Raw genomic sequence first — 27,629 nt, 5'->3', positions numbered from 1 at the left:
GAGGGAAAACAGAAACCTCCAATCGACGACAAATTGAGCTGTTGTCTTCTCTTTTCTGTGGCCGTAGGGTTTTCCGGGTCTGGACCATGTCTCAGAATTCCTTGTTTTTGTTGTTTCTATGACTCGAAGGATTTTCACTGGACTGCAGCAGCTCCGAGGTTTTCAGTCGATCGGATGAGCTTTTCGCGATTGGTCGCGTTTTTTTTTCTCTATTCGACCATTTCTTACACCCCTCTAATCAGTGGAGGGTCTCTTGACAGTTGCTAAAATTTCGTCCTTTAACCCTCTTGTGATTTTTTTTCTGTATGAATACGTGTGGCCACCACCATCAAGTGGGGCACTTGACAAAACTCAACAAAGTGGATTCTCGATGAGGGGATGAAACAATCTTATCCTCATAATAACAAGTGTGACAATCGAATCACTCGAGTCAAGCGGGTGCCAATTGAAGTGATCAATCAATGCCCGTAAAAGGATTATCAGTGTTATGATCAATCTTAAGGAGTGAACTAAAGTGTTACACAACGAATAACCCCTGAAAATATGCTACAACAGAGCTATTACGATGTGTTGATGCCAATACAACAACAACAGCAGCTTCATTGTTTGGACGTAGCATCCGGTTCCGGCGGAAGTGCCGCAGCAAGTGCCAGTGAATCGAACAATAGTAGTACACCGTTTTCGGTCAAGGATATTCTTAACATGGTGGATCAATCAAACGCGACGGTGGCAGCAGAAGCGGATTATCTTGGATGTACCATGGAGAGGTTAGTTTCGGAAACAAGCGGATACTTTCAGAAATCTAAAAGATTTACCGACCTTATTTCATATTATCTACAACAACTGTTGCAATCTTGATACTATATGAAAGGATGGGTTTAGAATCACACTTACAACAGGAGAGATTCCTTTTTTTTATTTTTTTTTAATATTTATACATCGAGGTCCGGCTTTTTGGATAAATAATAATTTAATAATATTTTGATTATAATCAAAGCTCTTCTCTATAAATTATTGTTTTACAACGATAAGCCATCTTCTTCTCAATTAGATACACAAGGTTACAGTTTTTTTATGCTAATGCTTCAGTTATTGATTTTGGAAGATTTTTTCGCCTTGACTCTTATCTTTCGTTAGATTCACCTCTTGTTTTGGTGATATGACGTTAAGAAGTTATAAAATTCAAAACGTTGATAACTAACGATCTAGGATTAAAATTTGTCTAGGTATTCTATTTTCAGGAAATATTAATTTATTTACATAGTTCCGGCCCTTGACATAACTTGATCCGAATATTTTCTAAAATTAACCCTATAGGTTCAGAAATACAACGGATATAATTTAAGAATTTTGAAAAATTGTTTAACATCTATTTTTGACATCACTGAAACAAATCTTTGGACATTTTGAATTTTAATTCATGAAACAACTTAGTAGAAGACTGACAATTTGGAACGGAACAGAAAACTTCAATAACTTTCTTTCTTAGAAGTTAAAATTACTAGTGGTCTTAGGGAAAGTTTTTCATTGAAATATAGCCCCCGTTAGTTTTTGGCAACATTCGATTTTTGTAACGGTTTTTTGAAGCGACATATACACTGCCGGCCAAAAGTTTGGGATCACTCGCTAAAAAACATGCAAATTTTGTTCGTTCATATCGTTCGTTCAGCCGTCTTAGGACATATTGCAAATCTTCTAATCTCATTTGAAAGATAATGAGGTATTTTGTTTATGGTTATCACTTTAACATATAATTTTTGTATGAATATATGAAAAAACATCAATTCCTAAGCTTACAAATGAACCCTCTAGATCTGCAATAGGATGTTAGATGAGAAAGATATGAATGAGATAAATTTGCATGTTTTTGAAAGAAAGATCCAAAACTTTTGACCGATACACCATACTCAGGGGTGATCCCAAACTTTTGGACGATAACTTAAGTGTTTATTTGATATTCTTAAATTTTTGCAAAAAATTTTTTGATTGTGTTTTGAGAAGTATAGAATAAGGATTCTAATGCAACTCAAATTTTGAAAATTGGTCCACCCTATCCCGAGATGATCGGCTTAGAATATTGAGTGCGATTTTTTCAAAATGTTATAACTTTAGGTTAAGTGCAAAACTAAAACATTATTTCTGGGCAAAATACCTCCGAAATGGCTTTTGCTCATTATCTATCAAACAAGATCAGAAGATTTGCAATATGTCCTAAGACCGCTGAGATATAAACGATCAAAATTTGCATGTTTTTTAGCGGGTGATCCCAAACTTTTGGCCGGCAGTGTATAGCCTTATAGTTTTCGCTATAACAGGAGCAATATAACTTGGTCAAACATCATAAATAATTTTTCTAGTTAGTTGAATTTTGATAGAATACAACGACAATAACCAAATTTTTTGAAAAAATTATAAAATACTCAAAAATTACAAAAATAATTAGAATTTCATAAAATAAGAAAACAAATACAACCAAAAGGCAAATGACAAATAATAACTAAGAAATAACAAAAATAGCAAGCATGACAAAAAAAAGAACAGAGCAAAATGCATCAAAAACATGATAAGATAAAACAAAATATGACTAAAAAATGATCAAAAATGGTCTTAAAACTATGAAAATGATTATAATAATAGTTATGTTTTGTAAAATTAAGTGAACAAAGTTGAATGAAAAACCGATCGACTTTGGCAACATTTGATTATAGAAACACAAAATGTTCGGGAGTGTTGCCAAAATCGAACGAGGTCTGTACCTTTATTTTCAGCATCTTTTGCGTAAAATAAGCATAATTTTCAAAGGCGATTTTAAATTACCATTTTTTTTTAAAAGCTGAAGAATAAGAGCTGATGAAAAAACTACTAATGGCATTTTTGGATTCAACGCCTTCAAATGAGTCAAAATCAATTCTTTTATTTTTTGTAACTAAAAAAATGTGAATTTTGTTGACTTGTGGAAAAGGAGGTTTACAGGAAGCATTGTTTAAAACAGTTGTTCAGATTAGAAAAGGTGCAGATTTGCCGCAGCTCGTAGCGTAGAGGATAGCCTTCAAGTCTTCTAAGCCAGTGGGCATGACATCGAATCCCGGTCACGGCATACTTAGTACTCTTTCTGTGGGTTGGTGGTTTGAGCATTTGTAAGATGGTATGCTGCTAGACCTTCGAAAGATGTACGCTTAGAGTAAGTAGTACGCTTAAAGAGGAAACATCAAATTTCATTGAGATCCTGTCTTTGTTTGTGTTCGGTTTTAGGAAAACGAACTGCTTAAGCTAAAAAACTCTTCAAGTGAGGGAAATTGCCAGATCCCACGCTTTTTCTGGTCCAAAACCACTATATGAGTGAGAGTTCAAAACCTATCTACATATATAGGCGATAGTTTTTCCTGACTAAACTAAGAAAATTTAAGAAAATTACTTTTCCGAAATCAAATACTGCTGGAAACTAGAAATCAAGGTGCGAAGGAGAACTGAAATTTACCTAGTCAATAAACGAAAGGAAGGATTATAATCTGTGAACCTGTAATAAACTTGTATTGATTTTGTTTATCAGATATTCAGTAAATATCAATTTGATTGATATCTTATCGAAAGGCCTCAGCCCTTACCTCTTAACATGAATGAAACGATTAATTTTATCAAAATGACGTAACTGTCGTGATTTTACAAATCTCAATATAGAGATTCACTTAGACACGTCTGTCGCTCACAAGAATAGATCAATAACTGACTTTGTTTTGTTTGTTTGCCAGTGTTGCCAAAATAGCAAACGTTGCCATAGAAATTTATTTTATTTTATTTATCTTCAGAGTTGCCGAATACAACTATAACTTTATTTTATTTTTGATTAAATTTGATTCATTTTCTGCATATTCTTCATCTTATCCCTACATGTCTTATCGCCTCTATACTCAGTTTAAACTTTTTACGCGCCGACTTTTGTTTTTTTAGAATCAAATTGGATTTACCAAATATCCTTGATTTTTATTCCATATTCCACATCTTTATTCTCCATCCTACAAATTTTATTTAATTTCTGCTAATCCTTCATCTCATCTCTGCATTCCTTCTCAACTCTATTCTCAAAAGAATCTTTAATTTACAGACTTTTGTTTTTTAAAATACAAAATTTTATATCCCAAATATTTCTCATCTCAATTCAATTTTCAAATGTTTTTTTTTCTGCATATTCTTCATCCCATCTGCAAATATTCTGCACTAAAGCCTTCCCAATTTGTGCTTTTCCTGTCTCTCTACTTTTGTTTGCCGGAGCCGGAACAATCCGCAAAAAAAACATTAGCTTCGTCAATCGTTGGTAAAAATCGGTTTCAACTGGTTTCTGTCAACTGTCAACGTTGTTTAATGGAGCAAGTTGAAATTAGTAGAAACCGATCCAGCTCGGCTGCAGGATCGTTTCAATCTGATAGAAATCGGTCGAAGTCAATTGGAAAGAGACAGGTGATCAAATGTCAATCCATTCCGTCTTTTTCCACAGGGTGGCCAAATCAAAACAAATAAGCAGCAGCCTTAAAAATCTCCACTTCGTTAGCCGATTCTCTTTTTTCCCAACAGTCCTTAAAATCTGCACTTCCAACGCCATTCCATCTTTATCCACCGAAAGGTGAAATCACAACAAACAATCAGCAACAACAGCCTTAAAATCTGCGCTTATTAAGCCATTTCTAGAGTTTGTTTTGATTAGGTCGTATGGGCCAATTGATATGATTCGAGAAAATCGCTGTTTAAGTTTTGAACCAAAGTTTCAATTCTCATTTTATGAATGTTGGTCAAATTCGAATGCAAATTCGACAATCACAGTAAAAATGGAAGCAGAACGTACTGATGTACTCGGAATAAGTGTTAGTTTAGTCAATATTAAATAAGATGTACTTACGACCTATTGCTTTTCTCATTTGGCGCAAACGTCTTTTTACTCCATATTTTGATGCTAAAATTTAGTCTAACTGGCCCGAATCTTCCTTATTTCATTGCTTACTTGAAAAAATATGTTTTTAACATTTAAACCGATCCAATAAAACCGCGAAAGTTATCGCTTAAAGGTTTCTGGAATCATTTCTTTTTTTGGACGAATCTTTGGGACTCCACCTGGACAAGTCCGGCCTTCACTTGTGACGCTACTGGTCATTCGAGCAGCGCGTAAAAGTATCCATTGCTTTCAATTTGTTTCAATTATTTTGGCTGCCTCTGTAAGGAAATAAGTAATACTGGCTATATTCACACGGGAAATTGGAACTTAATTGTACTCACCTAACAATTTGCAGCAATTCATTAAGCTATAAGATAGCTATTCATCACTCCTACATACAGTTTTTTTACATTTTCTCTTGAATTTCCGAACTTTTTAGAAGAAATTTTCGCGACGATGCATAACGTCCCAAAAACCTATTCGTCAAAATAGTTTTTGTGTCCTTTTGCATCACGGCAAATGCACGGCTACGCAAAAAGACTCAAAAACCAAATTACACTCGAATATGAGAAATCTGCGCTTCCTTAGCCAATTCCATCTTTTTCCACCGGTGGGCCAAATCAAAAAAACAATCAGCAGAAGCTGCTTGAAAATCTGAGCTTCCAAATCCATTCCGCCTTTTTCCACCGGAAAACCAAATCATAACAAACATAACAGAACAATTCCGTCTTACGCCACAGGAAGGCAAATCAAAACAACCAATCAGCAGCAGCAGCCTTAAATATCTGCGCTTCTATAGCCAATTCCGTCTTATTCCACCGGAAGGCCAAATCGAAATAATCAGCAAAACGAGATTTCCCCTAGACAAAATTTCCGTTTTCCCCCCTTCGAGAACCGGTTGAGTTTTCAATGTTTTGATTTTGAATGCTGCTCAGTGGAGCTAGGTCAAATGTTTTTTCAATATTCGCACTGATTTTTTTTAAATATCATCTGAAAATCGTTTCGAAAATCAAATGTAAAAGCTAATTTAACAATGTTTTGAAAAGTCCTCTTCATATCTCAGTTCAAGTAATAAATTTATCGTAAAATGTATACATGTTCAGTAGTCAATATTCAGGGTAAATATTTCATCTAAAAAACAGGTTGGGATTCAAAAACTTCGATTTTTTTCTCAATGGTTTGGTTTCTCAATGGCAATTTTCGAAGAAAAATACCGTTACATTACGATGAGCATTATACTGATCAGAATTGTGCCAAAAAATGAATCAAACGGTGTCGGGTTTCTATTGGGCCCTAAAACAACTGTGCAAATTTTTGTGGCTCTAGGATTTGAATGGCCTGTAGCAAAAACTTTACATTTTTTCAAATGGTACTCCTGCACTGAATGTGGAGTAGAAGCCATTAAACGTTGGAAACTAGCTGGCGTGTTTTACCATATGCAGAATAGGGTGGCCCAAAATTGCACTATGTCTGGGATTTTAGGGGCTCAAGCTTCAAATGATAGCCTAGGGTGTAAGAAACAAACTTTTGTAAAGCAGCTACTCTGAAAAAATTATGTTTGGAGGTCGTACTGGTTTGATTTTTGGAAAAAGGCCATTTTTTCGACATTTTGTCCTAATAACATTTTCAGATCTTGAAAAAGTATCAAACATGTGTCTCTAATATTTTTTTTATTTTTCTTTATAATGTAAGTTTTAAACTAAAAATTTATTGGGACTGTTTTGGACCCTTAGTTGTATGTATGATTTTTAAAATTACGCAATACTATGAATTTTTGTAAAAAAAAAATTATTAAAATTAACAAAAAAGTGTACTTTGGCTTAAGATTTTTAATCAACATTGAATTCAAAAGATGCGCGACCTTATTATGTGCAACTTTGCAGAAAAAAGTGAATAGCTATGACTTGTCGTTTCAAAGTAATTCAAGTTTCACTATGAAAAAAAGTCACAATTTTCAAATTTTTGATAAGAATTGCTTTATATTATGATGTGGATGAGTTTCGAGCAATCTAAGAACCAAATAATCTCCTGATATCATTTTTTCATCCTTTTATCGATCCTTGAATCAGCAGAAAGGACCATTCCAAGTTTCTGGATTTTTTATTGATTGAAGGTCGTGTTACCCATACTTGGGTGACGGTTTGGTGAATGTGTTATGGCTAAAACAATTTTTTGCAAAAGTTTGAAATTTGTGGCTTTTTCACTCAGAAAAACTTGAATAACTTTTTAACGACAAGTAATAGCTATACACTTTCTTCTGCAAAGTTGCACATCAGAACGTTGTAAATCTTTTAAATTCAATGTTGATTGAAATTCTTAATCCAAAGTACACGTTTTTGTGAGTTGTAAATTTTTTTTTCACAAAAATTCATAGTATTGCGTAATTTAAAAAAATCATACTCACAAATTGAGAGTCCAAAACAGACCCAATAAATTTCTAGTTTAAAACTTACATTATAAAAAAAAATTGAAAAAATATAAGAAACACATGTTTGATACTTTTTCAAGATCTGAAAATGGTATTAGGACAAAATGTCGAAAAAATGGCCTTTTTCAAAAAATCAAACCAGTGCGACCTCTAAACATCATTTTTCTGAGTAGCTGCCTTAAAAAAGTTTGTTGCTTACACCCTTAGCTATCATTTGAAGCTTGGGTCCCCAAAATCCCAGACATAGTAAAATTTGCAGAAATGTTTTCGTATGATTGGTTGATCCGATTTTCGTGAAAGTTAGTTAAATGGGTTTTTTGGGCCGGAAATTTTTCTGATGAGTTACAAACCCCTCCGACCTCGGAAGAGTAAACTGCACTAAGCTTTACGTAATAAATGGAAACCTCCTTATGAAGTTCATATCATTACTCAACGATTGACATATCGGAATGAATATTTTTGATAACTTCTATTCATGATGGAAACATTCGAAAATTATGAAAAAAGATCAATCAATCAAATTTTGTAAAATTTCAATAGCTCAGAAAATGTATTTTATTTATTTTTCTAAAGTAACAGCATTGTTGTTTCGCTCCATTTGACACATTTTACTAGGAAATTAGATTTTTGTAAGAGATTCCAGTTGCGATATATCTCTTACCCAAGCAACCATAAGTCACATTTCTTACTAAATGAAGGCTTTAAAAGTTACATATTGGCAGACAAATAGAACTACCAAATTCCCTTGAGGAAGCTATATGCACTCATTGATGAACTTGAATGTTGCAAAAGTGATTTATATCTACGTTGTTTATGATTTATTTTGTCCAATTTCCATGAGCGAACTTTGTTATATGATGGGAGCTTTTCGTCAACATGCCCTCTAGCCTAAAATTTCAACACCTATCAAGTTTTCTCCTATTGGCGCACTAATGCCTGTCTATCCACCTTTCTTTCAAATTCTATAAAATAAATTCTCTCTAGTTTTCATTCCGCCGCACATGCCATTAAAATTATTATCATGAGTGAACTTTATGTACTCATCCATTAAAAGAAATGCTACTTAACCCTGAAATTTCTGATCAAGTAGGTCGTTGACTGAACCTTTGAATGTAAAAAAAATTTGAATCAAAAATGCACCTTTCGATACTGTTATCAGTGTCGAAAAGTTCTCTTTCCACTACTCACTACTGCTTTTTTGGACCTAAAAATAGTGTTGAAAAAAAGTAGTTTTATTTAACCGCGTCAAAATGTACCACTTTTCGATAATATTTTTTCGGTACGAAAAGCAAGCCTTTTAGCCATTTTAGAAAAGCCCTATGAGCAAATTCGACCAGATGTGTTTCGACTACAAAATATAAGGGATGAATAATTCTAAAGAATGAAAATTCCGAAAAAAATAAAGCATCGCAAAACAATTATTATTTTCTAAGGACTCCCTTTTTTGATCATGGCTCAAAAGGGTAGTTTTATACAATAAATTATTATTTTATGTAAAACTGTCAAATTTTGAAAATTGATAATGGGAGGAACTTGTCTGTTACTTAAAGTTTTTAAGTAATAACTTCTTAAAAAAAAATTTCGTAAATATTCATTCTTCGAACGATTTAAAGAGAATCAATTATATGATCACTAAACTATATTAGAAAAAAAAAAATTTACAATATATTCATGAGGTCAGAAAAATCATTTTATGTGAGTTTTCACTAATTTCGAAAAGTGTTGTCTATGGCTAGACAATACGAATTACTTCGCCAAAGTCGTCACCAATGGCACAAAAACGTAGCAAAATTACTCAAATCACTTGCACAGGATTTGTGAGTGCAGGTTTTCGAATTCTAAATATTCTATGAAGCCTTTCATAGTAGTTTTTAAGACAAATCAGAATGAAACATTTGTTTCGAGAAAACTAGAGAAAAATTGTCTATGCCCGCACAGCAAAACTTAAAGTTTCTCAGAGGACCAAAATATTTTCGATCTGAATTCTTATCTTCTGCTAACCATTTGAGGGTACTATTGAGATGAAAAAATGAATATTTCAAGTTGAAATAATGTTTAATTTTGAATATTTTCTTGTCCGGTCATTGACAAATCACATTTTGGTTTATATTCCTAATATATCGTTTGGACTAACGTTTTGTATTCAATATCTACTGTATTCGAAAGATAACCAATCAACGATGACGTTTATGGGCAATTTACATTTTAAAACACCAAAGTATGAGGAGTCTCGTCGGTAGTCTTTCTCTTGTTTTTATCTTTCTTATAACATCCGGTTTCATTCAACCCTCCATTGTATCAATTTTTCAATTGGAGCTGCCCATTACTAAGCATCGACGTCTTTGACAATTCACAAAACTATCAGTTTGTCTCTTTTTCTACAAAAGCTAACTTGCAAAGGTGGCATAGTTTGAAATTAATTGTTTTTTTTTTACATTTCCGCAGCTCACCATCAACCCATCTCAGCATCGCCTACTCAGGATACTCGGAGAATGCTTATCCTTCCACTCCCAGCGATCCTTACCAGATGATACCACACGGATACCTTCCAGCGACAGCCCATCACTATCACCATGACTACTCGAACTTCTCGAGTCCAACCTCATCCGTCGGAGCTTGCTATGATTATCCGGGCTCGGCACCACCCCCTCATTATCATCACCATCATCATCACCACCCACTCCCTCACAGTCTACCGCCCTACGGTGCAACCTATCAGCAACAACAGCAGCACTATCACCACCATCAACAACACTCCCCCAATCAGCTGCTGAACCCAACGACGATCCCAAATGTGGAATCCTCCAGCTCGGAGCTCGAGATGTCCTTGGGGGTCGTGGTCGATACCAAGGAATGTACCTTCCACATTGAAGAAGTCCGCTCCACCAGTCTGGAAGCGATGCAGCAACTGAGCAATGGGCATCTGAGTCCCCGAGGAACCACTGATTCCGGTGAGGTTTCCACCGATGACGTCACCGGAAACGTACCTTCGAGTGGTTCCGGTGTAAAACAAAAAAGTGCTGAAGTGGGGGAACCTTCGTTCAGCAGCAGTTCGCACCGGCGGGTGACCTCCGAACATGTCCAGGAACTCGATAGCCTATGCCAGATGAACACCAGCAGCGAGGAGGAAATGTTACAAAGTAGGTTTGATGATTTTAAAATTTCGAGGGAGCATGGACGATTAGGTTCTTTTTGTTCACACGAATGTCTTAACAACGGTTTCGAATGTCTCGAAGCTACAATAAAAGTTTGACATGAATGACAAAAATGACAAAAATGACAAAAATGACAAAAATGACAAAAATGACAAAAATGACAAAAATGACAAAAATGACAAAAATGACAAAAATGACAAAAATGACAAAAATGACAAAAATGACAAAAATGACAAAAATGACAAAAATGACAAAAATAAAAAAAATGACAAAAATGACAAAAATGACAAAAATTACCAAACTGACAAAAATTACAAAAATGACAAAAATGACAAAAATGACAAAAATGACAAAAATGACAAAAATGACAAAAATGACAAAAATGACAAAAATGACAAAAATGACAAAAATGACAAAAATGACAAAAATGACAAAAATGACAAAAATGACAAAAATGACAAAAATGACAAAAATGACAAAAATGACAAAAATGACAAAAATGACAAAAATGACAAAATGACAAAATGACAAAAATGACAAAAATGTCAAAAATGACAAAAATGACAAAAATGACAAAAATGACAAAAATGACAAAAATGACAAAAATGACAAAAATGACAAAAGTGGTAGAATGACAAAAGTAGTAAAATGACAAAAATGGCAAAATGACAAAAATTATAAAAATAATAAAAGCTTCCCATGATTTTTTTTTTAAATTTTGTCATACAGTGCACAATGGTGCAAAAAGTGTATCAATCGTGAAAAAATCCAATATCTTCCCTCCTTCTTGAAACATATCTATGAAAATATACTTTATTTTAGTAAAAATGTTCGAAGAATCGATTGGACATAGTTTCATACGCCACACGAGCTTGCGAAAAGATAGAATGCCAATTTAACCCCTAATTCCCCTTTATTTTGCCAACAACCTAGAAAAACACTGATTTTGACTAAAACATTTTGAACAAAAATAGACCTATCCTGTGTGTATGTTTTTTCCGAGGAATCGAACGAATGCTGTTTGAGAAACCGCTCGCCTTTTAAAGTGGATTAACGTTTTACCCTAAAATTCCCAACATTTTTTATAAAGTTCAAAGTTAGAAAATTTTGGAGCAAATGAAACCTTTCTAGTGTGATTTATGCCGAGAAATCGGATGAAGGCTATTTCAGCCATCACACGCATCGGAAAATGGAGCTACGACTGTTTTACCATTTTACCCTAAAGTAGTCTACTGTGTTCCTCGAATCTATCAATCAATTTCCTTTTGGTTTGTCCAATGTACACCTTATCACAGTCTGAACAACTGATTTTGTACACACCAGATCTACGAAGGAGCTCCACTGGATCTTTAGTCGATCCTAAGATGGATTTCAGTTGATTATTAGAGATAGTGAACACTAGTTCAATATCAAACTTTGTCAACTTGAATTAAAAGGAAAAAAGGAATCTTCCGATGGCTTTGATTCAGTTGAATCATTCAACCAAGTAGGCTCACAACCAGGGTTGGCAAAATTCAACGGTCAACGGTAAAATGGTCCTTCAAACTCATTTGACTGTTCCTTAACGACCAGTCAATTCGTTTACCAGTCATTCATTCCCCAGTCATTGGAAGCTAAAATAATGACCTAGTCAAGCAATCGCATTTCAACGACCGATGACGAAAAAGAAACGCATTTATTATTATTGTTGCTCCTGCCAGCAAGCCGAAGACGACCGAAGACGAAAAAGAAACGCATTTATTATTATTGTTGCTCCTGCCAGCAAGCCCGTTTTCAGTTTTTTATTGCTATTGTTGCTCTCTGCCAGCAAATCGTTCAATTAGTTGTACCTGCAGACAGCAGCCGATCGAGGATGTGTAGGAGCTTCGCCAGTCGCATGACGGAGAAATGTTGATTGGTGTCGTGCTTTATCCGTCATGCGAGTAGTGAGGCTCCGTCAATTGAGTAAGGTGCCGGTCGTTTGATGAAAAAAAAACTAGTCGGGTCAAGCGTGACGGGCGAAATTTACCAACCCTGCTCACAACACAACAGAGTAAAATGTGATTTTTTTTGCTATTTGCTATTAGAAATTTATCCTTCATTTCATATTTGTTCAACTACCTATGTCTTAAAAATGAATTTAAAATAATTGGAAATAAATTTCTTACTTTTTGAAACGAAGGGCTAAAATTAAATTTAGTTTATTTCAGACTAAATAAAGTTAAATATCTTAGACAAAAGCTTGAAATTCAAGAGCAAACCAATGAAAGTAGAGTTCCAAAAGCGCTAGACAGCAGAATCACAAATCATAATTTGATTTCAGAATTAAATTTAGATTTAGAAATAAAATTCTTCGACCAAAATTCAACATGACAAATGAATTTCAGAGTTGATAAAAACAACATGAAACTTCCTTCAGAAAATATATCAGAACTAGCTGACCCGGTATGCTTTGCTAACCCTTCCATTGAAAAAATTGAGTTCGTTAAAGACACCATAATCAAAATAAATTTCTTTTTCAATTAAATTTACACAACAATAATAGGAATCCTCATAACAATAAAAAAAACCTTTTAAATTAAAAAAAATAATCGCCCTTTTTGATGTGGGAGGAGTCGACATTGGCACATTATCAAAAAGTGTGCTAAACTTTATAAAAACATTAAGACATTAGTTTGGTTAATGACATGTAAGTTACATTTTTTGAATATGAGCGTCTTCATTCGTGAAAAGTGGGAAGCGTCTGTCAATCATCATTTTCATTATATTTGTCATTTCAATAAATCATCTCATTATGTCAAAAAGCTTACGTTTATCAATGTTTAACAAAAGTTCTTCGAGGATTGTAATTGTAATTGTGCTTTATTGATTTAACGTCAGCCCATCGATATAAAATCATAGTTAGGGTCAAGGATTGTTAAAGTTCTGATAATTTTTAAACATGTTGTATGGGAGTCCCCCCTCCTTTCTAGTTTTTTAAGGGTTTGAAAGAATTATTGAAATTATTTCCGGTCTTGAAAACGGCTACACACCTTATTGTACGTTAATCGGTTCTGTAGTTTACGAAAATTGTTCAAATTCTGCCAAATTTTGTTTAATTCTGTATGGGTTTGAGAGAGGTTTGAAAGTATTATAGAAAGCATCATGGCCGTAGGAACGGGGGGGGGGGGGTTTGGGGGTTAAACCCCCCCCCCATGAGGGTCCAAAATTTCTAAGCAAAATGTTTTTCGCTAAAACGAAAAATTTCAAAATACAAATCAAATTTTGATGAATGAATAAAATGATTCAAGAGTAACAATCTTGATTCAGCACCTTAAAATCTTATCCCAGGTCAATAATTCTACTAAAGTTTTTCAAAAAAATTCTTACTTGTTGATAGAAATTTAGTCCCGAATATCGAATTCAAATAAGATCAGACTATGCTTGCCAAATCGCCCAGATTTTGCCCGAAGTTTTGCACTTTATTTACAAAATTAAACAAAAAATTGAATTAAGACTTAAGATTCTGTATTTTACACCTAATTTTTTTTAGTTTATTTTACCAAAATTAATAAGATCGATTTTTTAAAGCAAAATTCAAGTGTTTTTCATCATTTTTTTTTTTTAAACAACTTTGATATTGGCGGATATCTCAGAATATATCCCGGATTTGCACGGCCCGTATACTTGGAGAAAAATATCTGGAAAGCTTAGGCTAGAATAATCCCGGATTTTGTGGTTCCAACATTGCTTATTATGTTTATATTGCACATGCTTATAATCATTAAAATTCGATGTTTGTGATAAAGATTTGGATTCTGTTTCCAGTTTATTGTTATTAAACTTCAGTTTAAATCATTATTGAAAAAAAAAATCCTGATTAGAAACTCGGTTTTGCATTTCGAACATAAAAATGTTATGTTATGTTTTTCTCAACGTCGAACTAGCCAAACAGGCAAAACACTCAAAAGGTGGCAGAGCATTTCAGATCAAATTTGAACACAAATGGTCGTTTTTTTACCAGACTTTTTCTGTTTTATTAAGAACCTTTATGTTCGAAATTCATCCTTTCGGAAATGAAAACAAAGTATTTTAAATTAAAAACTATTTTAAGATATGAAATTTTGACTTGGACTTTGGATCCAAAGAAAGGTTCATGGTGATCTAGAATATAAATATCTGAAAAGGTTTCATCATTCGCAATTTTCTTTCAGATTCACAAGCTGAATTTCGAATAAATAACTGAAGAAAGTATTCAGATTGAAAACCAACCATTCAGAATTCAAATTGAGAAATCTAATCCAAATTTCGCGTTTTGGTTCATAAGTAGTGAATTATTATTATCTGTAAACTGTTTTTAATTCGAAATTCTGATATCGAACACAGGTTCAAAAGGTAGTACTCTGATTCGGAATCAGCTTGAAGTTAAATTTTATAATCAAGATTGAAATATCGATTTTGATTTTGGATTCAAAACTCAAATTTTATATTCAATCAGAGATGTTGGGAACACAAACCGAAAAAATCACAAATATAAAATAAAATTTTAACTTTAGAGAAAACCATTTTTTTTTAAATTCAATTGAAATCATATTTAACTGTTATTTTGTTTAGCATTATTTATTATAGAAGATTTTTAATCGCCGTAAATTTATTCAATGAAATAATAGACTTAGTCGATTTGGGGTCATTTTTTAATTTCTCAAACCCTGGGGTCTCAAAAGCTTCGTTTTGGTCCAAAACTCATCCATGATTTTTTGCAGAATTTTTAAGTAACGTTTACATGAGTAAATTTGAACTTTTGAGTTTGTATGGGAAAATTGAATATTTTGTACTGAAAAATCAACATCATTTATGTTTCTTCTGTGGAACCGAGCCTGCTAATGGTTTTTGTGCCAATTTATAAAATTCTTACAGGAAATTTTCCGCTGAACAACTTTGTCGTATATCATCACTTCGTATCTTTTTAGACAAAAAAGTTATTAGCTCTTTAACAGGTGTATGTCTTTTGGCATTGATAAACAAGAAATTCAATTGACTCCACTGCTGGGTGCCTAGAGAAGTATTGCAAGACCACTTTTCATGCCATACTTCGTGGGGCACAAGCAGTGGTGTCAATTGAATTCATGGTTTATCAATCCAAAAAGACATACACCTGTTAAACAGCTAATAACTTTTTTGTTTAAAAAGATACGAAGTGATGATATTCGACAAAGTTGTTCAGCGGAAAATTTCCTGTAAGAAATTTATAAATTGGCACAAAAACCATTAGCAGGCTCGGTTCCACAGAAGAAACAAAACTGATGTTGATTTTTCAGTACAAAATATTCAATTTTCCCATACAAACCTAAAAGTTCAAATTTACTCATGTAAACGTTACTTAAAAATTCTGCAAAAAATCATGGATGAGTTTTGGACCAAAACAAAGCTTTTAAGACCCCAGGGTTTGAGAAATTCAAAAATGACCCCAAATCGACTCAGTCTAATGAAATAATTCTATCGGCTATACCGGTGAAATTTTATATTCTTTGAGAAAGAATATTTGAGAATTGAAAGATTTTAGACGGATAGAAGATTAGAATAAGGTGAAAGATGTTGAAAATGAGCGGAAGGGTAATTTTAATTTGAACAATTTTTCATCACATTTTTCAAATAAAAATTACCCTTCCGCTCATTTTCAACAACTTTCACCTTATTCCAATCTTCTATCAGTCTAAAATCTTTCAATTCTCAAATATCTTTTCTCAAAGAATATAAATTTTCACCGATATAGCTGATAGAATAATTTCATTATTGAACATTTTTCTTCAAGTATAAATAGGAAATAAATCTGATATCAACTGCAAACTTTATTAACTTTTATTCCTATATATTTGTTTTTTTTTATCAATGTCTGAAACGGTCATGCTTGTGGTTGAAAAGAACTAGCTTACTACTTTCTTATTTAAGAAAACATAAAAGTTTTTCTTTAAAATGAAATTCTCAAATTGATTATTTTTTTAAAACTTTTTGAAATTCGCAACTTCTAGGACTTATTTTCGAAAGTTAGAAATAAAAACCATATGCGATTAAAACTTGAAAAATTACATAGAACCTTAAAATATTTTAACAATTCAAAATGTTATAGGAAAAAAATTGTCACCAAACCCCCCTCCATGAGCTGGTTCTTCCTATGGCCCTGGAAAGCGCTCTTGCTCTTGAAAACGGTCACACATAATTTCAAGTTGATCGGTTCAGTATTTTTCGGGAAATGTTCGAATTGTGTCATATTTTAATTGTTTTTGTATGGAAGCTCCCCTCCTTTAAGTTGGAACGGTTTGAAAGTATTTTAGAAACCATCTCTGACCCCAAAAACTCTTACATACCAAATTTCAAATTGGTCTATAGGAAATAAACAGACAGACAAACATTCATTTTTATAGATATAGATCATTTTTTGACAAAATGAGTTTAAAAACTGTTCGAATTTAATCATATTTTTGAAAATATTGTATAAAAGCCCCCTTTACAAAAACGGTTAACGTTTGGAAATGCTTAAATAATCTCATGACACCAAGAGTTTTATGATGTGCCAAATTCGATCAAAATCTTTTGAAATCTCTTCGAGATCTGATATATTTTACAATGAATATTAAATTAAATTTAATTGATTTTTTTTTTCAGAGGAATGCAACACCCAGTTGGTGACGTCGAGTCGTTGCGAGTTACGCAAGAACGGCAAACTCCGGGCCAAACGGAAACCCCGGATCCTATTTTCCCAGGGTCAGGTGCTGGAGCTGGAGCGAAGATTCCGACAGCAGCGCTACCTTTCGGCACCGGAACGAGAAACGCTTGCTGGAATCCTGAAGCTCACCCCGACGCAGGTGAAAATCTGGTTCCAAAACCGCCGTTACAAATCGAAACGAATCCAGATCGAAAATGCGGCGACAGTTGCTGCAACGGTTGCCATCAAGGATGCCGGGAAGATGCCGGATCCGGATAAATCTGGCAAATCTCCGCTGGACTATGGTGAGGAATCGATTGGCAGTGGTGGGTTCAGTTCCGGTTTTGGGTCGGTAGCCGTGGCTCCACCACCACCCTATCCGGCTTATGGCATCCAGTATAGTTCCGGGGAACAGTACGGCCCTTCCTCGAACCCGTACTACGAACAGAAAGGTTATTGGTAGAAAAGTGCCCGTAAAGTTAATGAAAAATCACTAAACTAGCTTTATTTGTAAATATGAACCAAAGTGCAGTTTAAACCAAAGAAGTGCCAAAGTTTTATTGTTGTACTAGTAAATTTAGTTGAATAGATACCAGATTATGAATAAAGTTAAGCATGAAATCACCAAAAAGGTTTCTTTTAATGTTGGGAATAGCTTGGAGAAATTCGATACTGCATTGCTGGGGTGTGAGAGAAGGATATCTGGGTCATGTCAACATCGTTAGCTTCTAAATCATTCAATTGATGATAATCTTCGATATGACAGAGGCAGCTAATGAAATTCGATAGCTTCAAAACTAATTTTCCGATCATAAATGCGTTAGTTTTACTTTTTTATTCGCTGGACCGGTTTTGCTGAAGGAATTTGATCAATATCTCATAATCTTCCACCTATAATTTAAACTCTCTGAATAAAAAACATTTAAAAAATTATTCAACCTACAATCAATCAACTTTCCTGAAGCAGGTCATTCCCAAATCCAACTAGCTAGCACCAGGCAGGGGTCTCTTAGTCTCAAAGGGGGAAGACAAAAGCCAGAAAGGGCATCTGTTTTACGTTCTGCTAAAAACCTCGGGAAATGGAAAATTAAAATCCCATATAGGCGATAACCTCTTTTTCTGTGAGATAAATTTTCGGGATCACCATCCCGGGCAAGCAGCAGCGGCGGATCATCGACCGAAATTTATGGAAAAATGATAAAATAGTTACTGTTGCTGTATCGGAATGAGCCGGATGCGTCTGGTGGAAAATTTTCTCCCGATCCGAGTTATGCGAGTGAGTGAATGAGTTAGTGTGGCTGGGAAGCCATCAATTTCGAATAAAGATAAAATTTGCTCCTTCCCTTCTTCGGTTAGTTTATTTTTCCGGGTAAGTTTTCCTTCGTAGGAAATTTGTGCGTTCTGCGCATTTTCCTCGCTTTGCAGTGCGATGGCGCTCGCCGTGATTGGGTGGTGTTGTTTCAGTGAGCGTGTTGTTGTGATAAACCTTCAAAATTAGTAGCGCTGCCGCTGCCTATCCGGTTTGCCTCCATAAAATTTAAGTTTCCCAGTCACAGTACGGCTAACCATATTTCATTTGAATGGCAGTTTATGGGAATTTAAATGGTTCATGTTTTGGGAAAAAGAGAAGAGGCAACACTGCTGCGAAAAGTCGTTCTTGTTTTGTGCTGTAAAAGTGACTAATTTTTCTTCGGAATTGTAGTGATAATGAGTGGAATAGTGATGTATTCTAAAACATGAATGATTTGTGAAGCGAGGGTTTTAGAAAGTTTGGGATTCAGAGTTTGCGAATTAATGAAATTAATAATTTGGATACGAAGGGGAGATTTTTATTATTCCACTTTCGATGTGTTCCTTAACGTTGAAAATAAGTGCTCCCAAATTCACACGACTCACCATGAACGGTGATGCATCATTGTCTTGAAATGTGTGACGATATGACGTTACGCAGATTTGGAAAACGGTATGTAACGCCTTCGAAACGCTGGAACGTCAATCTCGTCGAAAACGGACCAAAACAAAAACTATTCCCGACGACTGGCCAAGGAGAAAGCAAGGATTTTTCATAATCTAGATGATTAAGGAGTCGAATGGCCAAGGAAGAAAACGGATCGAAGCTAAGTATACCCATTAAGATAAATAGGAACTCTATTTCAATGTTCACATTGAGATTTATAGTGGTGAAGTAGAGTATGTTTTGGTTGCGCTTATGTTCAAAGGAAAGCCAAGTGGTGTGCGATAGTTTTAAATAGTAAGTGCCGAGTCGAGTGTTGTGCGATAGTCACCTAATAGTAAAAGTACAGGTTCAACCAATAAAAGTTTTGTGAACCACGCATTCATATAAAAGGGTGGAATTATTAACCGCCCGGGTTGCCATAGACTGACTCAGCCTCTGTGGTTGTCCTGAGGGATAAATTAGCTTCTGTTTGAATCGTGATACAATGACTTATTTCTATGAAAGTGGCGCATCAAACATATCCAAAAATCCGTTTGACCGCTCGTTTGCACTATAATCGTTAATCAAATATACAATCCCACATTATTCTTCCAATAGTTTGAAACGAGAATTAATAATCAGGTTATCATTTGACGTAATTTTCAGTGACAAATTGAATAATTATGCTTGAATAATATTTATTTATCGTTAAACAAATCTATGTTTCATGTAATGCATAAATTGAGTTTTGCATTTAATGTTTTTTCTCGGATTCTTTTGAGTTTTTTTTATAGATGTTTTGTACAGAATTCGCCAATCGTACGCTTTTGATTCGGATGTTATGAAGAGCTGAGGTCAAATCCAGATTTACGTCATGACTGAGACGGCTTGTTCAAGTAATTTCAATTTTCTTTTTTATAAATATTTTTGTCATCGAATTGTTCCTTACATTGGTTAAAATATTCACAAATCAAACGTTTTTCGGATATCGCAATGTTATCGGACAACAATATTTTCAAACAATGTTTGAAGCTCTTAAGAATAACTCGTATTCTGTTTACCTCATCCCACCTCACCTTGAAGTAATGCGGGTAGAAATGTTGTGAATAAGAAAAGAAATTTTAGTGATCGCTTGGTTGTTACATCCATTTAAAAAAAAACGAAAAATGAAAAAGGATCCCAGCTGAATGGCTTGAAGCGGCGGAAACCTGGTGAGTATGTTCCGTGTTGTTATGTTATCCTCTCTTTCTCTCTGGTTAAATCTTCACACCTGTCTTTGTCTGTTGTCTAGTTGAGCATTATTCCTTTCTTCTATGTAAGCTACGAATAGGGATAGCAGATCTTTCAAATTAGAAAGTTATTCCCTCCCTTTCTCTTTTGAATTCTATTTTGATATTTGAAAAGCTATGGTGCTAGTTTCCAATTAAAGTCACTCATCGTCAAAAATGAAACTATCTTTGAGTATTTTTATTAATATTATTATTTTTTTTTTTTTTTTGGCGCTTTATTCTTTTAGATAGTTAGAAATAAATAATTTAGATTTTAAATTTTTCAAATCATCTTCATTGTTTCAGCATGTTTTAATCGGATTAGTACTAGCATAATGTTTGTTTTTCTCTCTTTATAAATATTTTTTTAAAATATCAAAAACTTTTATATATGAAGTAATATTCATAACTATTCTCCATTCATAAGCCAGATTTTCATCAAATCATACAATAGTAAGCTCTTCGAAAGACACTTTGGTAGCAATTGATTGAAACAACAATAAACTGATATCCCATTGTAATGTGTTTGAAACGAATAGTTTTTCATTTTTAACAAATAAAAATCGACTAACTGGAATATAAAGTGATCAACCAAAGCTCTAGGTCCCATCTTGTACTTATTCATTCATATCAGGAAAGAAAATGTTCAAAAACCAGTTGAAATCTTTATCAACGTTAATGATCAAATACTCAAACGCTTTTAGATATATAGGCGGATTTCAACTCTCTTGGAATAACTTATTCCATGATAAAGTTTAGCCAGAGTTATTAGAATGTTACAAAAATATGAAAAGGTAAAAAAACTACCTTGTATAAAATCAGGCAAAAGTAGAAGCTTCTATCTTCAATTTATATTCAACCAAACTAAATATGAAAATTTATGTTATTTCAGAAGATTTAAAAAAAAATGTCCACGCGATCGATATACTTTGTCAAGAAAAGCACCCAATAATACAAAAAACGAGGCTTAACCCTTTCCTTCCCATGGTAGCACAGGTGATCCACAACTTTGCACAGCTCGCATTTGAGCTGGGCGCTTCCGATCAACACCATTTTTTCATCGAATGTGTAGATATGAGTGAAGAAACACTGCACGAAATTTGAAGAAAATCGGTTCGCTAGGTTTTGCTTGACAGATCAAAAGCTGCAAAAAAGTCGGATTTTTTTTTCGAATTTAAATCAAGTTGTCATTTGTTGTTCAATAACTTGACAAGTTTTTATAATTTCATTCAAATAAAAATACTGATGTGCAGAAGGTTGCCTACGCAAGCAGAATCAAATGATGGTTTACTTAGATTTCAACTAAAATGTGTAAATTTTTGAGTAAGTAAAGTGGATCACTGGTGATACACTGGGAACAAAACGTAGTTTTGTTCTTGTGAAGCTTCTTATCAATACTCATGAAAATCATTTCGTCAACAAAAAAATTCACTTCAGGGTAGTTATTTCTTCTGCTTGAATAACCACATGTCCCGAAATATTTGTAAAAGTTCGTGATTTTCTCGAAAAACGGCATGTTTTGTTTTCCTTGCGCAAAGTGTCATGGCGGCCATTGTTCAAGGCAAAAATGAAAATTTCAAATATTTCAATAAATATACTTTCGAGGGATGCGTATACCAAAGAATTTTTTTATCAAATAGGATCGTTTTAGTTTGTGATCAATGAAGTGATGAAATTCCATGTTTTTTTTTTGCAATTATTTCCTGTTTTTCATTTGCACCCTATGTGTTGTTATCTTCCCAATGGAGCACATATGATCCACCTCCAAACCCAAATTTATCAAATGGATCATTCAAGTAGGCTTAAATTATGCATCTTTTGTTCTAGAACTTTAGCTGTAAATCAATATTTCTATTTTTAAAACGTGAAAAACCTCGTGGGAAGGAAAGGGTTAACTAGCTTTAATATAGGTGGCAAAGATAAATAACTTTTATCTAATGAATAATTTATAATAGATTCAAACTATTTGAAAATATTATGTAGAAAACTTTTTTATTATCTACATTTTATGTTAAAACGGCCAGATCAGCAGTAAATGTAACTAGATTTGTTTGAAGATGTGTAATTTTAATAGCTTAGGTTTTCAGAAAAACAATTATATTAAATTACCCATATAATAAGTTACAATAATTTATGAGGCCGTTTCTTGTTTTCTTGCATTTTTTCTCTTCATTTTATTCTTAAAAAAGATACAAATAAGCAGTATTTTTATATAATTCTTATTAACATCGGACGATTGAATGTGAATTTGAAAAGAATATTATAGTTAATACCAGCCTTTTTAAACTACAAAAATAATCATAACAGAGTAAATTTTCAGTTTTTTTTTCTCTCAATTCTTTGATGTGAGTTAACTTTAAAGTAATCGAAGGAATAGGGTGCACGTTGTTACAAAAGACCAGACAAAAGTTTAATAATACAGCTTATAAACTATACAAATGTAGATTTTCGGAACATTTGAACTAAAGTTTGCCTAACAATAAAATATTTTTTAAATGGCTTAACGGTAATCCATTTTTATAAAGTTTGCTAATAATGTAATTTAGGAGTTTCTTTATAAACTTTAAAAGATGAGGGAAACTGGTAAAAAATACTTAATCCATGCACTTGTCAAAAGTGTTTCCTGATCATATCCTTTAACCCAAACCTCCAACCTTAAACTTTTTTGCTAGGACGCAGAGGTGACCTCGGTCCTAAAGCGCAATATTATTCTTTCATCCTTTTCTCTTATTTCCAAACCTATCTATTGACTACTAGGACGTGGCCGGCGCCGTTATTGACGTTCAAAGAGAGAGCATCAGTTTTGGGCATTGAGAATGTGCAGCCAATCCCAGGTTCCGTTCTTTTGACCTCTGAACAAAATTGATGGCCTCGGTCAATCACGGAGTAGCAACCATTGGCGATGTGGAACTAGTTCTACTGAGCCACACCTGCGATCATGGAATTCGAAATTAATTTATAAAGATAAATAAAGGCATCTAGAATACAAATATTACGATAAAACCGAAATGTGTACAAATGATTTTTCACTATTTCTTAAACTATTCATAATAAATGGTTTCGAGTTCAATGATTTAGGGTGGATGTGAGTAGTCAATCAAGCTAAGCTAAGCTAAGCTTTAAATGGTTCATGTTTTGGGTTTTCAAGACTCATAAAAATGTCAAGTGGTTTGGAATGAGCAAATGTAACAATGTACAATACAACTCCACCCATAGAATAGGTTTCAAAAATTCAATGCATATTTATCAAATCTCTGTAACCAAAATGCGCTGAAAAGTGTACTGTACCAAAGATGATATGATTGGCAAAGCACTACTGGCATAATTTCTTATAGTCAATTTTGAATTACTCTTCCCCAATGTTTGCCAAAATTTGTTGGTTATATTTAGCTAGATTGTTTACATTTAAATCGGTATAAGTGTTCTTGTGGTTCTTAAAATAAGTTGAACCTTATTTATGCTGTTTTATTTCACTGTTTAAAACAATATTTATAAGTTGCATTACACTATTGATACCAATTGGTTTGTACTGAACGTTAATTCTTCTATTTCCCAATTTCCTTTTTTTTTTAATTTAATTCAACTTATGCTTAGTTCTCTGTTTTTTTCAAATTCTCTCATTAGGTTGTTTCAACAGTCTTCTCGATACTCCGTTTCCAAATATAATATTTGTATTCCATGTCCTTGTCTCAACGAACTTAAATTTTAAACCCCTCTGTTAGGGTCAAATTCATGTTTACATATTGTTATGTTGATTCAATATTAAAACAATAATAAATAAAAACGAATCATAAAGAGCTCAAAAACTAAAAAAAAAATATAAAAATTTCATGAAATTCTAAAACAAACGATAAAGGGTGTGCCACATCAAATTCCATCACGGAAAAAATGCTGTAGAAATTCACCCATTAGACCGATCTATTTGAAAATTTTAGACAGTAAAATAAAAACTATTAAACAACTTTTGGCATTTTCCTTTTACTCATACTTCGAGCCAAAGCCCGTATGCTCGCATCTTCCTCTTTACCCCGTCCATAATGTTCTGTACAACGTCAGGTTTTTGTTTTTTAACAGAAATCCATTTTATCTTGAAGTCCGCCTCCGATTTGACAACTTTTGGGTTCTGCTTCATAATCGCACAATATTTCTCTATTGGGCGAAGCTCCGGCGCGTTGGGCGGGTTCATTTCCTTTGGCACGGAGGTGACCCCGTTAGCTTCGTACCACTCTAACACGTCCTTTGAATAGTGGCACGAAGCGAGATCCCGCCAGGAGATGGTCGAGCCCTCGTGCTGCTTCGATAGTGGTAGTAAGCGCTTCTAGGCACTCCTTTAGGTAAACCTGCCCGATTACCGTGCCGGTCCTCACCAAGGGAGAGCTCCGCTCTCCGCAAGAGCAGATCGCTTGCCATACCATGTACTTTTTGGCAAACTTGGATAGTTTCTGTATGCGAATCTCCTCCAGAACGCTGAATTTGGCGGTGAAGAACAACAGGCTTGGCAGCTGACGAAAGTCCGCTTTGATGTAAGTTTCGTCGTCCATTACCAGGCAATGCGGCTTCGTCAGCATTTCGGTGTATAGCTTCCGGGCTCGCGTCTTCCCACCATGTTTTGGCTTTCGTCGCGGTTAGGAGCCTTCTGAACCTTGTGAATACGCAGGCTCTCCCGCGGCTTGGTCTGCTGGACGAATGAACTTGACAAATTCAGCTTTTTGACGACATCCCGGACCGAACTTCTCAGATCACGTCTAAACTGCTTAAATATGTGCTTGTGATAATTTTCACTGACGGAGCATCCATTGTCTTCACCTTCCGGGCGATGGTTAGGTACTCTGCTGACCGTGGATTGGACGATTCCCAGCATCTTACCGATGCCAGGATTAATTCACGACGCTCTTTTTCGTTCGACGACATTTTCCAAATTCACAAAAAATTGACAGTGAAGCATGGTCAACGTGATCTATACACTCTTATCTGATTATAAGCGAAAGCTGAAGATATAATTCCTAAACATTAAATTTCTACAGCGTTTTGCTAGCGTGTAACAGAAACAAATAAACGGCTCGGGCTGACTAAATGGCTTTAAGTTTGTACAAAAAGAACCATACACCATGCCACAGAGGGTGGTTTGTTCAAAATATTTCGATCCCGACCGATTTTACTCAAACCGTTTGCACGATCATTCAAACAGTGCCATGCATGATGCAAATCGTGTTCACAGCGACAGAATTTCATCGAATTTCACCGCATTTGCACAAATGTGGTGTAGTCTGTGGCCCGCTTAAAGCGGGCCATAGACTACGCAACATTTGCACAAATACGATGAAATTCTGTTGATGTGAACATGATTTGCATCGTGTATGATACTGCTCAAATGAGCGCGCAACCGGTTTAAGTAAAATCGTTTGGGATCGAAATATTGTGTTCAAACAACCCTCTGTGGCATGATGTATGGTGCTGAATGTACAAAATTCAGGCCATTTAGTCAGCCCAGCCGGGATGGAGGTGGTTTCTTTGTAGCTTTTACTGTTTTCGCCAGCCATCGTTTGTGTTCGCCCGAAGCATGTTTGTATCGTGTGTGGGCAAGCATATAATCAAACAATCGTCGTGGAATCATCGAATTTGCACACGCCATTTGTGTAATGTAAGGCCCGTTTTAGACATTTGTGAATGAACTACTGAGCAAAGCAAATCTGAAAAGTGGATGAAAGAGCGATCGTTGAGAATAGCCGCCTCCAACGCATATTCGTTATTCATCTATTATATCTGCCTTAAAAATGCTCGAAAAAACTAGAGAAGAAAAATTTTGGGCGTTATAATGTCAAAGGAAATTATTACCTCAGGCAGTAGAACACGGAAGGCGATGTACTCAGCTTGAACTTCGAGTTTATTTTCGTGATTAAAAAAAAATTACACGATGTGGTTTTGGTGTTCCACTGCATGCCTCGTAGCTTGGATGCTCTCCTGATGGAATTGTATTGGCAGAAAGAAAACTACTGGAATGCCCATTGTCCGGGAAAGAACATGTTTTAGAAAACATTTTGAAACATCTGCCCCACTTAACAAAAATAAACTATCCTTTAGAACTAAACACTCGTACAATGCGCAGGTTCAAATAGGAATCTAGTATAGATGGACTACCACTTATCAGACTATCGACCTTGCAGCTCGATCCTAAAAACGAAGTTAGGCCTTGCCTCCCCAATGTCTTTAGTGCTGATGCTTTTGCCATCCTAACTGCCCTTCAAATCCTATACACCACAACACCCCCAATATTTTTTTCCGACTCTGCAAGTGTCCTGAAAGCCGTTACTGGTGGTAATATCAAGCATACATGGATCTCATCCATATCTCAAGAAGCCTTAAACCGTTAAGCCACCCTCGTATGGATTCCAGGACATGCTGGCATCCCAAGAAACGAGGCCGTCGATCGTCTGGCCAATAATGGCTCAACTACGATACCACTGTGCATCCCGATCCCACAACAAGACGCCTTCCGAGTAATTAAAAAAGAACTGATCTATGTTTAAGAAAGGGAATGGGAATCAAATCGATCCGCAAAATTACGTGAATTCAAAAATAGCCCTGTTAAATGGATAGATCGTAGTAATCCCCATGAAAGAACTGCTCTAACCAGACCCCGAATAGGACATACCAGATTAACCCACTCATTTCTCCTCGACAGAGACAACCCACCCACCGGCCCCTCGTGCCACAGCACTCTGACAGTACGTCATATACTAATTGACTGCCCAATATACTCTACTGTAAGATCAGCTTGTGGACTGGGAGATAGCCTTCGTCTAGTTCTCTCGAACTGTCCTTCAGAAGAAAGAAAGCTAATCAATTTCCTGCAAAATTACTCAAGGACATATAGCCTCAATTGGTTGTCTCAAATATCTGTCTCAATCCTTCCTCACTCTACTAATCTATACACCTTTTCTCTTCATATTCATCTACAAAAAAAAAAAAAAAATTAAAAAAAAAATAAATAAAAAAACAAGCACAGAAACAGCAGGAATAGGGATGAATGACAGCTTGCTGTTAAATTCCCGGAATAAAAAGACTATCGACCGAAACGTTTCGCAATCAAACCCCGGTTGTAACGAACACAATTATAACAAACTGAGAAGGCTTTACATCGATAGATCCGTTGTGAACTTATCTGAGCGATCACAAACCAACAATTTGTTTGTTGTGTTGATAATGCTGCTAGTAAATTCTACCCGCTCATTTTCACCATCTTTCATTTCTTCTTAC

At 34.8% G+C, this 27,629-nt stretch overlaps 1 protein-coding gene across 1 annotated transcript; it reads left to right on the top strand.

Annotated features, from left to right (window-relative positions):
• Positions 1 to 182: 182 nt before the first annotated feature.
• Positions 183 to 17,788, top strand: LOC129740697 (muscle-specific homeobox protein tinman-like). The gene is made up of 3 exons (XM_055732464.1): positions 183 to 767; positions 9,798 to 10,492; positions 17,129 to 17,788. Exons 1-3 carry the CDS (start codon positions 544 to 546, stop codon positions 17,629 to 17,631), a joined length of 1,422 nt encoding a protein of 473 aa, XP_055588439.1. The 5' UTR covers positions 183 to 543; the 3' UTR covers positions 17,632 to 17,788.
• The last annotated feature ends 9,841 nt before the right edge of the window (positions 17,789 to 27,629 follow it).

Source organism: Uranotaenia lowii, chromosome 1 (genome assembly GCF_029784155.1).
Source record: "Uranotaenia lowii strain MFRU-FL chromosome 1, ASM2978415v1, whole genome shotgun sequence".
Taxonomy (NCBI): domain Eukaryota; kingdom Metazoa; phylum Arthropoda; class Insecta; order Diptera; family Culicidae; genus Uranotaenia; species Uranotaenia lowii.
This window is presented reverse-complemented; position numbering and strand designations above follow the sequence as displayed.

Excerpts from the sequence above, each read along its gene's own strand:
- LOC129740697 (XM_055732464.1), top strand. The coding sequence starts at position 544 with ATGCTACAACAGAGCTATTACGATGTGTTGATGCCAATACAACAACAA. Across the intron at positions 768-9,797 it reads CTTGGATGTACCATGGAGAG|CTCACCATCAACCCATCTCA; the intron begins GTTAGTTTCGGA and ends ACATTTCCGCAG. Across the intron at positions 10,493-17,128 it reads CGAGGAGGAAATGTTACAAA|AGGAATGCAACACCCAGTTG; the intron begins GTAGGTTTGATG and ends TTTTTTTTTCAG.